We start from the raw sequence: 17,696 nt of genomic DNA, 5'->3' as shown, positions 1-17,696 counted from the left end.
GGCTACCTTTAATAAGCATAGTTGGACTAATATTGTCACATAGGCTAAAATAATATAATGCAAACGTACATAAATATACAAGCATTATTTGTTAATGAATATGATGTGTAAATCACCTACATTACAGAAAGAGTTAAGTGCTAGAAATATATCTGAGGAGTTGTGTATTATTCAGACGGTTATTTGAGAGGGCGCTACGCCTTTAAGAGTTTTCGAGCGCTGCCTGCGAAACTTTGGGAGCCCGTTGGACTGCTGCACTTTGGATAATGAAGGAAGTGACGAATCCGCAAGGACTAGGAGAGAGAGGAAAAAACTCCAGAGGAGAAAAACAGAAACTAAGATTGAAGTCAGCGTGAAGCACAGTGTACTGAATGAACGCGAGCGTCAGTGGCACGAGTCGGCAAGAGCTCACGAATCAAAGTTCCCTCAGTGAGAGGCGCGAGACGAGACGAGTGCAAACACCAGATGGATCCGTGTGTGACGCGGCTCTCTTAAATGTTTATTTACCAAACGTGAAAAGTCTCTAGACCTGTTTTTAAAAGACTTTATGAATTCATTTGTACATCCAGCTTCCAAAAAATATGGATGAAGTTGTGAAAGTGGAGCGGCTGTGATGTTTTGAGGAGATAGCTGAGTCTATCTGAAGACTTGTGGAATGAGTCGAACCGCATCAGCGACTGTAATTCCTGTGGATTCTCCTTCTGAGCCCGGAGTTTGACTTTTAGGATTATCTGGCATGTTTGCGAGGTGGATTTCACCGGGTTCAGTTCGGTTTACTGTGTTGGTTTTGCTGCTGACTCTGACAGTAACTCTCGGGTCTGCTTCTGAGCTGAAGGTGAAGGTTCGTTTGGCCGATGGACAGATCACAGATGAACTTCTGGAGGCGGACAGTGAAAAAGACTCCATCACTGTGGAGTTTAAACAAGGAGATGGGACTCTTATAACTTTTGTGGCCGATTTCAAACAGGTAAGTTGAAAACTATGGCCAGGAAAAATTTATGTTTGTTTAATAGGATTGGCACATAATGTTACTGAAGTGTGCTGGAATGCATTATATTGCTTGACTTTTTTCATGAACCCGCCCCCCCTTTCACAGTAATTTAGGTGAATTATTTTAGCATGTCTGAATATCAATTCATTACATTTGAGGACTTTAACAGGCCTAATTCTTATTAGTCTTATTTCATATTAAGGAACACTCTGAAGGACAAATGCTCTCACTTTCAGACAAACTTGATAAACAAACAAAAAACAAAAAAATGCTATGTTCAATATATACGGTATGTTCAATATATAGGCTACATGTTCAATATAAAATACTTGAAAAAAAATGTAAGAAGTTGTGAATGTGATTTTGGAGTTCCACAACACTATACATTTACATTTGATTAGTTGACTTGATTTTTAATCCAAAGCAAATTACAGTACATTCAAGGTATCTGCTCAACCTATTAGATTTGAATGATTTTACTTACATTTCTAGCTTTACTAGAAACATTTTTAGTAAATGATTACATTTATTTAGTTAGTTAGCTGGCACTTTAATCCAAAGAAAATGACAGTACATTCAATGTGCCTGCTCAAAAGTTTTGGATCATTTTACCTACATTTCTAGCCTTTACTATATTTGTCATTTACCAGATCATCTACAGCGATGAAGCCTCAAATAGGCCTACTGGTTATTCAACTTAATTTGTTTTAATAATTAAAAAGTAATTTGAGAAGTGGTTACTTTTCCTTCCTCGTGCCATTAAAGTCCGTGTCTCTGTGTTAAATCATCCACATTAGTGATGAACTTCTGACCTGAGGTCAGATTCTTTCACTGGTGATCATACCATCAGGATTAGCAGTGGCACTGTCACTGCCCTCATCGGCCTCAGTTCAGTCACGTCAGCAGCCCTCTGCCCCTCACGTCCCCTGATCCTCCACAGATGTGGTCAGTGTGGGGGTTTGGATCACATTTGGGAAGGCTTGAACTTTTCCTTTCCTCTTTTTATCAGGTCCACTGGCGGGCCTGTCTCCATTCTTCTCACATGTGGTTCTCATCTTGTGTTTCCCCTGTATCTCAGGGATTTATGGAAAGTTGAATGAACGAGGACTTCCAGCTGCCTTACTGGATTTACTGCACTGAAAGGGCTTTAACAGGGATGAGGAAGACAAATATTAATTTATATTACTAAATGAAGTATGGTTATCCTGGTACCCGCCTAATCAGGTGCTAAGTGAACCCTTTGGATTTTATTTCCCTTTGGTTTTTCTTTTTCTTTTCTTTTCTTTTCTCTTACTTAGGCATTTGATGGCAGATTTGGCGTAGCATAGCTCTAAATATCTTTCATTCATCAGAGTGAATGCTGCTTTGGTTTAGTTTTCTTTGTTGTGGAATTTACAATTTTGTTCTCCTCGACTCACTGGATGGAAATGGTGCTTTATTCGCAACTTTGGATGGAAACATAGCTAATGTTTTAATCGTTTGATTATGGACTATAAATCTGGCTATGTGAGACTATTATCCTAACCTGAACAGTGTATAATAAAAAAAAGTTAATAATAAGCATCCGTTTCATGTGTCATTTAACGTTACCGCCACATCCTTTTGATTTTCCTGTCAAAAACGTCAAAATTAATCTGCAGGCTTTCGTAGACAATTTAGGAAGTCGGGGGAGGTCTCGTTTTCTTATGTTTCGTTTCAAGCTGTTCACACATTGGCAATGAAAAAACAATTAATACATGAAAATCCTTACAAATAGCCCCTTTAATGGACCTGAGCTAATATGAACTAACAATAAACAGTTGCATTTTTACTGGAGTCCCCCTGTAATTTCTCACCTTTGAACACCAAAATGACATATTTAAACGTTTTTGTTTCCTTGAAAAAAATTTCTTCATGCCTTAAAATAGCTTGAATGTAACTCTACACCCTTGCCTCATATAGAAATATGCAAATTAACCCCGCCTCCACTCACTCTCACCAGCTCAGAGATCCACTCGTTGACGCAATTTCAAACCGTGTTTTTGAGACTGTTTTTGGTTCACTGCAGTTTTAAGGAGAAAATACTCAGCAATGGTGATGACAAATGCATTTGCACATGGTTTGTCTTAAAGCACATTAAAAACACCACATTAAAAATGTATTAATTCTGCAACAAATATATTGTTAATTTTTAGTTAATGTTAGTTTATGCATTAACCATTTACTAAGGTGACCTTTACGTATACATTTATTTTTATTTATTTTTATTTTTATTGTTTTAAAATGTCTTTTTTATTTACAATACATTATTAAAGGGTACTTTTTTCTCACAACTGCAAGTTTGTGTCCCGCAATTCTGATATAAACTCGCAATTGCGAGTTACAAAGTCCAATTCTGAGGGGAAAAAAGACTGGCTTTTTTTCCTTTCAGAATTGCAAGTTTTACATGTTATAAAGTCAGACTTTATTTCTCTTTACTTTTTAACAAGCAATTGTTAACTATATCACACAATTCTGAGAAAAAAAAAAGGTAATTGAGAAGAAAATGTCAGATCTGCAAGTTTATATCATGCAATTCTGATAAAAAAAGTCAGAGTTGTGAGATAAAAAGTCGCAATTACCTTTTCTTTTTCTTTTTTTCAGTGGCGGAAACAAGCTTCCATACTACAGTTTACCCATCTTACCCATATATAACAGCGTGTTGTTTTGTTACTGTTACTGTTCAGTTCAAGTTTCAATGGAAATCCGATGAGATGGGATTATCATGCAAATCTTGAAGAAAAAATTTCAGTGGTTGTGGCCTTTTTTTAAGCATACATTTTCATAATTTGAAAAAACAGATATATCTGTGTAACAGACTGGCCTTTTTTCCAGTTTGTGTGGAAAAAGTGTGGGCTGTATGATTTTTTTTTTTTTTTTTGTACAAAATGAATTGTTCTCCTTCGACTGTTTCGGGATTAGAGTAACAAATCACAATACAGCGGCGACTGCTTGGTGGAAGAGATACTGCGTGTGATCACATGAATCTTTCATCTCTAACTCAAGCTTTTCTCTTAAACTGTTCCGTTGTCTTTCTAGCTGGATTATGTTTCTCAGTGCTCTGCCTCTGCCCATCGGCAGCATATGCAGTGATAAAGATGAATTCATCTCAGCTCGCATCCGCTGCCAACCAAGGAGCCGAGCGGTCTGCTTTTATGCTCATCTCCCTATTGGGATATCTGTGACCTGCTTGGACACAAGCCATCCCTCCTCTTCACTTTGAAATGTTATCGGCTCATAACGTTTGAGCCAGCTGTAAACTTTATTGTATTAGATTCAACTTTGGGGAAATCATTTCTTTACATAACGTGTTGTGTTGCCTCTGGTTTTAGCAACTCCTCATAAGTTCAGTGGAATTTTGAAGTTGTTTCACTTTTTGAATTTGTCATTTTGTCACTTGTGGGAACTTGTCTGCCTCTTATGTCCTAGCTTCTCAATCAGTGATGTATCAGTGAGTGTGTTTGGATGACATCCAGGTGTGTGAACATGCCGACTTGAACCTAGCCAGTCCAACCTGTTTCAAAATGCCCCACTAATTCTGAGACATGTGACAGGGATATGACCTTAACTTATGCACAGGCTTGTTGAAGCACAGGCTTGAACAACCACTCTTATGATGATGACACAATATATGTTTAATAGATTAATGTCAATTAAATGACAGACCACACCCGTTGTGCAAAACTTTGCTGTTTTTCTGCTGTCATTACAATAAAGGAACTAATACTACATGACTGCAATGTAAATATTGCATTGCAATGTGCTGGATCTAGAGGTGATTTCATGTATTATAATGAAACGGCACATTTCACCTTTAAAATTACGTGTAAAATTAGTTTTTCACCACACTGCTTACAAAACAGGAAACCGTGTGGTGTCTCTAACTAGTTACAGTTCAGTTCACATTTTCATGTTCAAGTGTGTCAGCAACAGGCAGGACATCTCTGGCAGCCCCTTGGCTTCAAGCTGATGTCTTTATTCAAGCCAGAATAAGGCCGATGTTGACCCTTTGAGTGCAGTTGAGAAAGAAAGAAGAGGCTTCATTTACCCACAGACACTGTTATGTGCTGAACTGTCCAATTCAGTTGATCCAGAGCACTTTGGAGCAGTGTCAGTGTTCAAATATTTTGAGCACTGAGAAACTGAAATATGCTGATGTTTGAACCTTAATTTTCTTGCACTTTCAAGTACAGCTGTCTTCTTTTAGCACAGCAGTCTTTTACTGCGTTGCAATTTGCTAAAACTCTTGATTGCACAGATTGCATTTTAAAAAATCCCTGTGTGAGCTCAAATTGACTGTCTTCATGTTTCATAAATTGTCACGAGCATATTGCATACCATCAGTTTGATTGCTGAAGATTGCTTTCTTTGTACCTTAGCAGCATATATAGGCCTAGTATATGTAATCAAGGTGGTAATTTCTTCCTTAGTCACTGCACTGGTTTGAATGATACACAAGTTTACAAGTTTTTGCCAGTGGCGGAAGAATTCAAACCATAAATATGTTTACATTTATAATTTGAATATATATATATATTATTTGAATATAATATATTTAAAATTGTCGCAATGACAATTAATTAAACCTTTTTCTTTTTTTTTTCACTAAAACATGAGTATGTGATTTTTATTCCTCATATTTCCATTTTGGTGGCATAGGCCTATTGCAAGCAGTATTCCATATTTTCCATTTGAGGAAAAAGAGAATGTGAGCATCGCAATGTTTTACCATTCATATCACTTTGTTTTGAATCCCTACTGAAGCATCAATCATTATTTTATCATGTAATGTTGTAATTCCTATAGTAACTGTGCGTCTGCCTTATTTAAAGCCAACGTTTTTATTTGCATTAGGCATGTTTGGACCCTGAATGTATTTGAAGATCATTTTAATACTCCTCATAATTCATATACTACCGGAATTAGTTTAGCATAGTTAAACATGTCTTTTATCATTCAGGATTAGCTGTTTCCTTAAAGCCCCTCAAAAGTGACATGTCTTAACAACAGCCACAAGACTTTGATCCTATATGATCTGTTTGAGTTGCTTTATGAATCAAGCCTTGGGTTGCATCAGTCCTTGCTAAGTCCAACTTCCCGGTGAAAGACATTGTATAACCTAGGGTTGCATTGTTGTTTTCTTAATGAGGCATATCTCAATGGAAATGAGATGTACTTCCCCTTATAGTTTACAGGAACAGCGTGAATCATCCCTGCTGCGTTTGGGTCTTGTCTTTTCTTCTCCCACGCTCTGACGTCTCCCTCTGGGTCTTGTGCAATACCTTTGGCTTGGTATGGGGTGTTGAAATATTGGCGTAACTGTTGTAAAGGGGCATCAGCTTTAAGATCTTGATTTATTATTGAACACACATTGCCTAAGCTTTTGTTCTAAATCCAGATGTTTTGTTTGTTTTAAGATGGTTGTGGAAGAAGTTAACAGCCCATAGGGGGTAACGCCATGATCTTGACTAGAGCAGATGAACATATATCAGTGAGTGTGAAGCACATTAAGACAGCTGAAACAGGGTAAAGACGTCCCTGCTGTCCCGCAAGAGCTCAAGTTAGCCACATGCCAAATAGGAGTCAAAGGTCACATGGAGACAACCCAGTGGAAGCCATGGTCTTTCATTCAGCCAAGTGCCTCTATTTTTGCCATGCTGTTTGGTTTTTGGTGTCATATTCAGAGGAAATCTACTTTAAGATGTTACCAAAACAGAATTGCTTGGTTCCTCCTTTGTTGACTTTTATTTACTGCGATGCATGTTGTGTTTTTGTTCTTAAGTGTGTAAGACATCAAATTCCTCTTGTATTTTAACCACCACAACTCAGGCATTTCTCCCACGCTCTGTCTTTTGTCCGGGGTTGCTGTTCATCAGAGCGAAAGGTTAAATGCTGGCATGCACCTGTGCCTTTTCACCAGCCTTCTTAAAAAAACCAATTAAACATCTCTGCCGTCACATAAGGAGCCGTAATCCAGTTAAACCGAAATTCTAGACAATAGCGTTTCTCCTTGAAGAGGAACAACATTTACCATAAACATTTAGCATATCTGTTTCTTCTGGATCATGTCTGCGTGCCTTGTTATGTTTGTATTAATCTTGAATCTTTCCCTTAGCAGTTTCTTTAACTGCTCGGGGTGTTATATGTAATACTTGATAACCGTTGAATCGTTGATGTCTTGCCAATCTGGAATTTTGTTTCATAAGGGAAATTTCAAAGCATGCGTACCTGCTTTCTGACTCAGCCTTGATTACTTCAGTCTAGTGACTTGGCTTAAGGGAAATGCCACCCAAAAACATGAAAATCTTCTGTGGAACAAAAAAGAAGATTGGGAAAACAATGGGGTCCACAACAACATCTTTTGTGTTTGAAAGATGACTTAATTTTTACATTAAGTCATACAGGTTTGGAACGACATGAGGGTGAGTAGGCTAAATGACTACGGCCAGGAAGGCCGGAAACATACTTTATGCAGATCAATGCTTGGCGAGCAGCATGCAGTTGTACGTACTTATGTGGTAGTAAAAAGTTATCAAGGGAGTTTTAAAGTTACCTTCAAATGCCTTTGCCATTAATACAGATGTGTTGTTACTCAGGTAGCAGCTATAAACATGTCAACAGAAAAATGTGTGCTGTTGTATCTCCTGTTGAAAAGAAGAGCGTTTATCACTCTCCATAATGGCACATTATGAATTGCGTTAAGACAGATTTTCAAATAAATGAAAGGTGAAATCTTGCATTCATATACATTTGATAAAAATCACATGTCAAGTTATAATATAAATTACATCTGCATATGCAAGTCAAATTGGATGACTACAGGGACAAGATCACTCATTAAACAGTTAATCTATTGCTGAAATTATGGGGGGGGGGGAAAGATCAGTAAAGAGTTGAAAATTATTAAAAATACTAAAATCAGGAATGTCAGAATCAGAATCCGTAGTTTGTGCATAAAAATTTCTTTAAAACCAAAACATGTGACGTGTTCTCTAACCCGGTGAAGGTTTTCTGTTGGATTGGTCTTTATTGTCTTTACCATGCAGTGTGAAGTATTCCACTGATCATTCCGATTCAATATCAGTGATTGAAGAACAAATTTATACTCGTGTGCTTATCGTCTCTGACAGACAGCAAGTTGAAGTTGCTCAGGCTGCCATTTTCTCCCTCTTCTCAAGAAAGTGATGGCACACTCAAAACATATGGTAGTGTGGGTTTTCCAGGAAATGGAACCTTTAATTGTCAAGTGATCCTGATGTGCTCTGAAGACCTTAATTGGTTGCTTCAGGTGTGTTTGATTAGGGTTGGAGATGAACTGTGCAGGACAGTCGATCGCCAGGAGCAGGATTGGGCACCCCTGCCGTAGCCCAAGATGCTAAACAGGGCAAAGCCTGGTCAGTACTTGGATGGGAGACCTCCTGGGAAAACCAGGTTGCTTCTGGAAGAGGTGTTAGTGAGGCCAGCAGGGGGCGTGGGTCCTCCTAACGCCCCAGTATAGTGATGGGGACACTATTCTGTCAAAAAGCACCGTCCTTCAGATGAGACGTTAAAATCGAGGTCCTGAAAATCCCTCTGTGGTCATTAAAAATCCCAGAATGTCCTTCGCAAAAAAAGAGTAGGGGTGTAACTCCTGGCCAAATTTGCCCACTGGCCTCTTGTCATTCATCATGGCCTCCTAATCACCTGTCAAAATGTGTTGACTTCTGAAAATCTAATGAATTTTTACCAGGAAACGAACGAGTGGTTTTGATGCACAAAGTTGTTTTGTCTTTTATAACAAAATTATTTTATTTAAACCCATCTTGCAAATCCTGTTGTAAATAATAGTAAAACATCACTTTTTAAAACTGTTGTTCCATTATTACCCCTAAGCAGATTTTGACTCGTGGTTATGCAGATGTTAATAATGCATGGAATGTGAAACCTTGAAGTAGATACCCTCTTGTTTTGCACAACATTTAGTTTTCTCATTTCTCGTGTGTAATTCGTGTTTATGTTTTGTGCAGTTCAAAGTTTTTAATGACAATGTGCATTGTATTGCAAACTGGGATCTTAAGCAATTCCACTTAAGGCCTCCTGGGTCGACATTATTAATGCCAGTTGTTATAATAGAAAGCACTTGCAAACATCTTTATAGTGGCAGAACAAATATAATTTAATTGACATGGTTTTTAAAATCATTCATCAATGTCTCTGCATAGTAGTGTGGCAGAATGAACAAACATGTATTTTATCTCTTCTGTCATAGTTGCTCGTCTCTAGAGAGGAATTTAGAGGGTGTTTTATGTATAAGAGACACAAACTAACAGAGTTAGAAGGCGAATGTTATATAAACGACTACAAATTCAGATCCAGGCAGCAATAAGTTACAAGTTCCAAAACAAAAGCAGAAGTGACGAGTCTTGTAGTGTCCACTTGGCTTTAGTTATGGGATAGTTCACCCAATCACATAAATTCATTATACTCCTGTCTTTCCAAACCTGTTTGACTTTATTCTGTTAAACACAAAGGAAGTATTTCTGAACAAATCTTCGGTTTATCCAACCTTTCATCTGCGATTTTATTGTTCTTAACGTTCTATGTCTGACGTGAATTTTATGGCACAAGCGCAACATTCGGAACTGACTGTGAAAGCCGCGCCAAGCTTTGTGATGATGCCGCTGTCAGACGTCAACAACATAGTCCAAACAAACACGCCGTGATCCTGCAGCAGGACCAGGAGCAGAAGCTAATGTTTGCTTTGACTTCAGAGATATATTTCTCCAGGACTGTCAAAATAAACTCTTCTGCACCAAGATTTATTGTTTAGTCTCTAATCTGGTCATTTGGCGGACCTGCGCAAGGTTGGAGGGTGAACGAATGAAAAACTGAGCTGAGGATCTACCTGGCTGAAGTATTTACTCACTAGCCCGGCTTAGACATGTTCCTGCATGGAGGGGGTCAAACGGAGAATTGTAACAGGACCCTGGAGGAAAGCGAAAGAGATATTCGCCTCAGATAAGAGGAAATTGCCGAGCAATGAAGATAAAGGATAGTTGTAAAGTGAAAGCAATGACTGAGCCACTGATATCAGGTCAGCTTGCCTCAGCAGATGTGAGTGGTTTACCTGGGCAGTGTCAGTTTGCAGGGTTTCTCCCTGTTGTCATCAAGGTGTTTGCAAAGCAGTGACGCCAACATTTCCCTGTAATTAAATTGAGTGCCTAAAGCAGTCACCCCCCCGCCACCCCCCTCACCCCACCAACCCCTCTCTCTGTTCCTTAAAGCAAACCGCCTTTCTGACGGCTGGAGGTCCTTCTAGTGCCGAAGCTTAAAATAACAACTGCCTGCTCACTCCCCCCCTCTTGTGTTTGCTGATTGTTCTGTCACCCATGCGGTAATTCCACCAGGTCTGCCTCCTCCGTCAGTTTAATTGCGTTCCTGCTGCTTCGTCCTTTGAAGAACTTCCATGCATGCAGCATGTATAGAAAAAACATTTTTTTGGATGTCTGTCTTTACATGTACTGATTCACAGATTGGGATCTGTGTACTTTTTCATTTTGTATTGTGTTCATGTAATGTAGCGTCTATTGTGAACATAAATAAGAGATGCTAATAGTACTTGATGTTTCTTTTCCTAGGAAGGTCTTAGTCCATATTAAAGAAGATTTGATAAAGGGAAAAATAATGAAAATACACTACCGATTTTTAAAAATGTTTTTGAAAAATGTCTCATGCTAAAATATTTGCTTTGATTAAAAAATACAGTGAAAAATGTAATATTCTGAAATATTTGTAAAAAATTTACATGGCCCCCCTAGTGTTACTGGCCCCAAATAATCTTGTTTTTTTTTTGTCAATTTGTAAAGTGATTTTATTTATACATCTTTTATATATATATATATATATATATATATATATATATATATATATATATATATATATATATATATATATATATATATTGATAATTGATGTCTTTTTATTTTTAAATGGCACTTCTAGTCTAAAAAACAGGTCATTTGTTATCAAATGTTTTACCAAGTTCATGCAAGAAAAACAAACATATTTCATTTGGATTGGAAAGAAGTCACAAAGGCTACTAGAAGTCTACATCTGAAAATGGCATTTTAGTTTCAAAACACTCTCAGTCCACACTATCGTTTTCAAGCGTTTTCCAAAAGTTTCTTATTCACACTGAAATGTCAGAAAAGCTAAATTCACCTTATTGCTCATGTGTAAAACCTTAAAAGCCCACTGAGATGATACAGATGGAACCGACATAATCAAGTTCTTACGCTATTCTAATAGCAGGATCATTTTATTTAGCAAAATATCTTACCATTCATTGATGCGCTCAGGTCGCACTCAATCACCATTTTATATGTTTGGTCTAAAATCCAACTGCTCTCGTTTTGCCGCAGGACAGCAATTGCGAGTACAATTTTCAGCTTTGCAGGACTGTGATATGAAGAGTGTACAAAGTAACACATATCTTTAGCTAAAGTGTGAAAGTGAATGGCACATAACGGGTACAATACTGTGTATAAACATCTATCGGTACAATATGAATCACATGACTAAACGTGTCATCGTTTTTGGAAGCTTACGTCTTAGCAGTCTGCACATCAACTTCATACTTGTCCAATTGGGAGAGATTCTTCGAAATATGTCTCTGTGTGGACAGAAGGCCAAAACGGAGAGAAAAAGATTGGTTTTCAAACGAAAAAGTATAAGTGTGGACAAGGCCATAGTTTGTCTGCGGAACTGAATTTATACCTCCTCAGGGAAAACTATACAAATAAAAGAGCATTGTCATTCAAATATAATATTAGAGGTGGTGAAGGGTTCTTGGAATGTGAATGAATTTTCCACAGGCTCAGTGAGACTGCAGCTCCATGAGTTTGGGGGTTGACCAACTCTGGAAACCAGATGGAAGGTTCTAGAAAGGGGATGAGATGAGAGCTCCAGAACAAACAAAGACAGCTTTGGCTTGTTTATTTTGATTGTCTGAGAAAACCTCCTACTTTGCGAATGAAACCCTGAAAGCTTGCTCCCTTCTGTCGGCTGGATGCTCGAGGCCTTACTGTGAAAAACAAAGAGGAGGAGGGAGTGAGGAGAATGTGTGTGTCTTCTGCTGGCAGAGTCATGAGGATGCCTGAGCAAGGAGAAGCTGATGAATGGGTACACAGGTCTGTGGCCTTGCTCTCCGCTCTGGGGTTTCCCATAATGCCTTTACATGGAAGTCTTTATGAGCACGGGGCGCTGCCAGATATTTGGTCTGGTTGCTAACAGCAACTCAGTGATGTGCTGAAATATACAGTGTCTCTCTGTTGTTCTGGGCTGAATCACTATAAAATGTTGTAATGAAGATCTGACTGTAAGCTAGAAGGTCGACAGCTGACTTTTTAAATGCTGAAAAGCAAGAATTTAAGAGCCAAAAATGAATAAAATCTATGGGTATTTGATAGGGATCCACAATAATGGTAACAGTCGGCATGAAGCGGAAGATGCAATAATCTTTTCTTTCCTATTGTTATGTATATCCGAGGGAAACGGCTTCATGGACAAGAAAAAATGTATGGATGGTTGTGGTTTGCTATTGCTGTGATCTCATATGAGTGACAGGTTTTCCCGCCCTCACGCCAGTAAACACGTCATCTGAGAAGAGATGAGATGCAAGAGGGAGGGGAAGTTATTTTCATTAAAGATTACAAGGGCAATTCTATTTTTAAAAAATTATGTGCATGGACAAATCGTTTATAATAAACAGTGCAGTATTCCATAAAAAATAAGAATTGTCAATTTTGATTTTGTGGTGAACTGTGAACATTGGATAACTTTCCTGAGGCAAATGCAACATTAAGTGAGCTTGTTCACAAGCTGTTTTATTGACGTCTTTTCACGGTTTAAACACTGATTGTGCGGTTACTTGTGATATGACTAATTTCAGTAAGTTGTACTATATTTTTCAACATAACTTTTGATGTTCATGCATGCATGTTCTTTCATGCTATGACATATTAAAGTGAAGGAAAAGTCTCGTGCTCCACGCTGCCGCTTGAACTGAGGCACTAGTGATCTGTCATGTCATATTTTTTTTAAGTGTCAAAATGCTATTTATTGTTTGAATTTTGGGATAAAATGGACAGAATTTGAAAGATGAGACTTTTGTTTCTTATCAGAGGTAACAAAGCTGTTTGTGATGTATTGGATGGGAGGCGCGTTACAAATCATGTTTGATGTAGGGAAAAACGGTGGAACTGGCAACCCTGGCTTGAACTACGGGTGATTCATAGGGTCAAATAGAGCCTGCTTTTTAACAGTGATATTTTTTAACCGTTAATGTGTTATTGCATTTACTTGCTGATGGCCAATAGTGATAATACTTGCTTTTATCGGCTGATACATCGGTGCATCTCTAATAATTCGAACTGTTGCAAAGCACAAATTAATAAAACACAATCCCATATGCAAGGTTATTTTACCTTATCTCTCTACATTATGAAAGCTATAACAATTAAATTCCTAATGTTAATTATATTAATTCCAAATTATGTCAATTTTTTTAATATTAAAATATTTCATATTTGTAACCCAGAGGTTGAGTAAGTGCATTTATTCAGCAACCACAATCACAAACAATATAGTCGAGATTCATGTTTGGATCTATCACAAATAACACCGATAATTATGCTTGAATAATCGAGAGAAGCAGAAATCCTGATCACAATTTATATGATTAATCCTGCAGCCCTTGCATTTGTTGCCATACAAGTCTCCAACTCAAAGACGTCAATATTTGTAGTTATTATATTACACATTTCTGCACAATTTAATGATGACTGCATATGTTTCTTCTCAGGATGTGAAGATCTTCCGGGCGCTGATCCTGGGGGAACTGGAGAGAGGGCAGAGCCAATACCAGGCGCTCTGCTTCATCACACGGCTCAACCACAATGAGATCATCCCCAGCGAGTCCATGGCCAGACTGCGACAGGTCAGGCTCCCTCTGTGGCTGATGACGGGGCAGGGAGAAGTCAGGGAGTGGGGAGCAAATCCGGGGTGTTAGAGTTGAGCTCATGGGTTAACTGTTGCGTAGGAGTGTGATGTTTTAAATTTGAGATCTCAGAGGAAAAAGGCTGTAAAAGGCCTTTGATGAGTTGCTCCTGGGAGGGTGTCCAAGGTCCTAAATGTGTGAAAATGAATGAAAGGTGTGATAAAAGACTGGAAACATCTAGCTTTAAAGAATGACAGTAGTAATACTAAAAGTCTTTTTTATATTTTGCAGAAAAATCCCCAGGCCATCCGCACAGCGGAAGAGAAGAGAAGCACGGAGATGCTGAGCATGAACGTAGCGGTCAATTTGACACGGACGTGGCAACTGAGTGCCCACATCCACAACATGTGCAGCGTGGCCCGGGAGGCGGTGTACACACGCGAGGCTGATGTCAGACACTGGCTGGACAGAGGCAAGCACGCTTACTGCATCCCTTAATTACACCCTAGCAAACCCAGCACGATTAAATACAACGCTGACATTGTGTTCTTCTCATATTAACCCTCTAAAGCCTAATCTAATGTATTAAATAATAGTCAGCAAAATCCATTTACCTTGAACTGCATATTGTACCTTTAGGCAAAATATGTAAAATTATATACACACACACACACACACACACACTGTATATATAAAATAATTATAATAAAAAATTGCAGATCATAGATCATGTTCAGTTGACACATTAGGCTTTAATGTTGAATTATTGATCAAACAAAAATGTATGGTAACACTTTACAATAAGGTCCGATTAGTTAACATTAGCCAATGCATTAACTAATAATAATTCACTATAAACAAAACAAAATTTGTTACAGTTTAAATTAATATAAATGTTAATTAATAAAAATACAAAGGTTCATTGCTAGTTAATGTTAGCTCAGTTCCATTAAAGGTTGTATCAGCGATTTCAGGCCCAAAAATAAATGATCACATTCATCTAATCTTTCCTAACGATCCGCTAGCTGCCCGCCCCAAAAGCAGGCCGTCAAAAAAACGCGTCTCTGTAGGCAGCCTAGGCTCTGAGATCTGTACACAAAAACAATTGGTTTCACCAACCACTCAAAACCAAAATAAATAGTGTTCCAACCAATCACCGACAGGGCTGGGTGTTCAGAGGTTTTGCGCACAGAGACGCGTTTTTTTGACGGCCTGCTTATGGGGCGGGCAGCTAGCGGATCGTTAGGAAAGATTAGATGAATGTGATCATTTATTTTTGGGCCTGAAATCGCTGATACAACCTTTAAAACTTGTACACAGGTAGTTTTACTTTATTTTACTAAGGTATTAGTAAATGTTGAAATTAGCCCAAAGATTACCATAAAGTTATTTACAATCTTTAAAGAATTTCTATTAATTAAATTCCGCATTTTATTGCCAGCAAGTTATCTTGTATATATGTATATGTACTATATACGTTATACTGTATATATATGCCTATAAATATAATTTCATTGTTTACATGTTTTGGTAACATATTTACATTATTTGGTTAATTATTTGATTGGGTAGTTTCAAACTTGTATGAATTTGTTTCTTCTGCTGAACACAAAGGAAGATATTTTGAAGAATGTCAGTAACCAAACAGTTAACTGGACCCATTGACTTTTTTTTCCTATTATGGAAGTCAATGGGTCCAGTTAACTGTTTGGTTACTGACATTCTTCAAAATATCTTCCTTTGTGTTCAGCAGAAGAAAGAAATTCATACAAGTTTAAAACAACTTGAGGGTGAGTAAATGATGACAGAATTTTTATTTTGAAGTGAACTATCCCTATAACTATAATAAATGTTTTTTTCCGATTCTTCAGGCGCAGAGGGTTCCATGTTCGAGCCTCAAGCAGTGGAGGTGCCAGGTCTGCAGAGCTGCGGGACAGTGAAGGACCTGTGGCAGCCTTGCTCCTGTAGCTACAACCTCAGACTGGAATGGTACCCCTGCCTGCTGAAGTACTGTCGTAACAGGGACGTCTCCGGCAGGGGCAGCCCGTATAAATGTGGCATCAAAAGCTGCAGCAAAGGCTACCAATTTACTTACTACGTACCGCACAAACAGCTGTGCCTGTGGGAGGAAGAGACCTAGAAACACACATGCTTCTACAAAAACATATTTAATGTGACCTTCACCACAGGTTTTGTTCACCTCCGAGCCTTCAGACTCGTGCCTACTGCACAGAGCAGTTTGACAAAGAAGTTATGCTGGATGGGTGTGGATGGAGTGTGATTTTGAGCAGCCCTAGTGCTCTAATTTTGTTTTTCCAGAGCAGTTGGCCACATCTTTGAGCTGTCGACTGCATTCAAGCTGGTCAGTAGTTTTAAAGCTCTTCCTGCTCTTGCCAGCACTGTGGAATGAGTATTTTTGAGTCTTTACATGCAGACCCAAGTGATCAACCTGTGAATAAGTCCATGTATAACAAGATGTAATCTTAAAATTAGCTGGATCTCGTCAGGTTGCCAATTTTAATTGTTTTCTGAAGCTGGTATTATTTATTTTACAGTGGGAAATGACTGAAGACACTTAAGCACAGCGCACATGTTCAGAGAAAATGCCTTTTTTCTCTCTTTTTTTTTTAACGTTTTTTTTTTTTTAGTTCTGTATTTTGACTGTTAGCACTGTATCAGATATGCTTTGATTTAATGTTGGTACAGACAGAAAACGCTGTCGAGTCATTCTCCAATTGATTCAAACAGATTCAATCATGTGAATTTTCTCACCTCAAGTCTTAATGCTGGCAACCATTTGGGAGTGTGTGTTTTCATCTTCATAAGGATGGACTTCTAAGCATTGCGCGACAGTATCATTTAAGGTCCTGTTGGATCAATATTAACTTATAGTTTGAAGTATGGATGCAAGTTGGGAGCAGTCGACACTGCAAAAGTTACATAGAAAACCAAAGTAAGTGTATGAACAGTTCTGATGAAACAGAGGGAGAGAAAAACTGATGAAAATCCTGCTTAGATCGTTGCTACTGTGCATCAACACTGCCATCTTGTGGTTATCCAACATTACTGTCACTCAGGCGCCTCCTATCAGTATGACCTCAGTACATCAGCAGAGCCTGTGAAACCATCACAAATATGGATTCACATCCTTTTGTGTGATATCAAATGTCCTAGAAGGTACTTCAACAATCAATAGGACCAAATCCACTGACTAAGCTCTAATCATGAAGAAGAGAAACTGTTGTTTTCATATTTCACTACATTCACCTCCAACTCACGACTTGCCTCTCTTACTATGCGAATGTTTAACATACACATTTGACTCGGTTGTAGTTCATGGTACTAAAATGTTTATACTGATTTATTTAATTTTTTTGTTTTTTTTCAAAGAGTTATTAGTGTTATGTCAAGTGTTGTTTGAGATTACACCTCCCCAACCGACAGCTATTGTCTGGGATACAAGTGCCTTGTTGATTCAGTGTTTACTGATTATTTTTGATGATAAATCTGTTATGAATAAAGCATCAAAACTATTTTCCTATGAATATGGACATAATATGAAGTAATTTTAAATAAAAGCTCCTTCAGCAAAGTGTCATATAACCTGTCACTTTCTTACTGTTGTTTTTAAACGCATTCAGAGTTGACTGCATAATGCTTTGATTTCTGAAGGATCATGTGACGCCGAAGTATTATTTAATGAGATGGTGT

The 17,696-nt window shown here is 38.1% G+C and overlaps 1 protein-coding gene across 1 annotated transcript; it reads left to right on the top strand.

Moving 5' to 3' along the window:
- Positions 1 to 227: 227 nt before the first annotated feature.
- On the top strand, positions 228 to 17,610 carry oafa (OAF homolog a). The gene is made up of 4 exons (XM_079609874.1): positions 228 to 967; positions 13,851 to 13,985; positions 14,277 to 14,457; positions 15,857 to 17,610. Exons 1-4 carry the CDS (start codon positions 737 to 739, stop codon positions 16,123 to 16,125), a joined length of 816 nt encoding a protein of 271 aa, XP_079466000.1. The 5' UTR covers positions 228 to 736; the 3' UTR covers positions 16,126 to 17,610.
- Positions 17,611 to 17,696: the final 86 nt, after the last annotated feature.

Source organism: Phoxinus phoxinus (assembly GCF_949152265.1).
Source record: "Phoxinus phoxinus genome assembly, chromosome: 4".
Classification (NCBI taxonomy): domain Eukaryota; kingdom Metazoa; phylum Chordata; class Actinopteri; order Cypriniformes; family Leuciscidae; genus Phoxinus; species Phoxinus phoxinus.
The sequence above is the reverse complement of the archived record's forward strand: the minus strand, read 5'-3'. Positions and strand labels throughout refer to the sequence as shown.

Bases quoted from the DNA above. Each gene is read 5' to 3' on its own strand.
- oafa (XM_079609874.1), top strand. From the start codon at position 737: ATGTTTGCGAGGTGGATTTCACCGGGTTCAGTTCGGTTTACTGTGTTG. The intron at 968-13,850 runs GTAAGTTGAAAA...GTTTCTTCTCAG, and splicing joins TTGTGGCCGATTTCAAACAG to GATGTGAAGATCTTCCGGGC. The intron at 13,986-14,276 runs GTCAGGCTCCCT...TATATTTTGCAG, and splicing joins CCATGGCCAGACTGCGACAG to AAAAATCCCCAGGCCATCCG.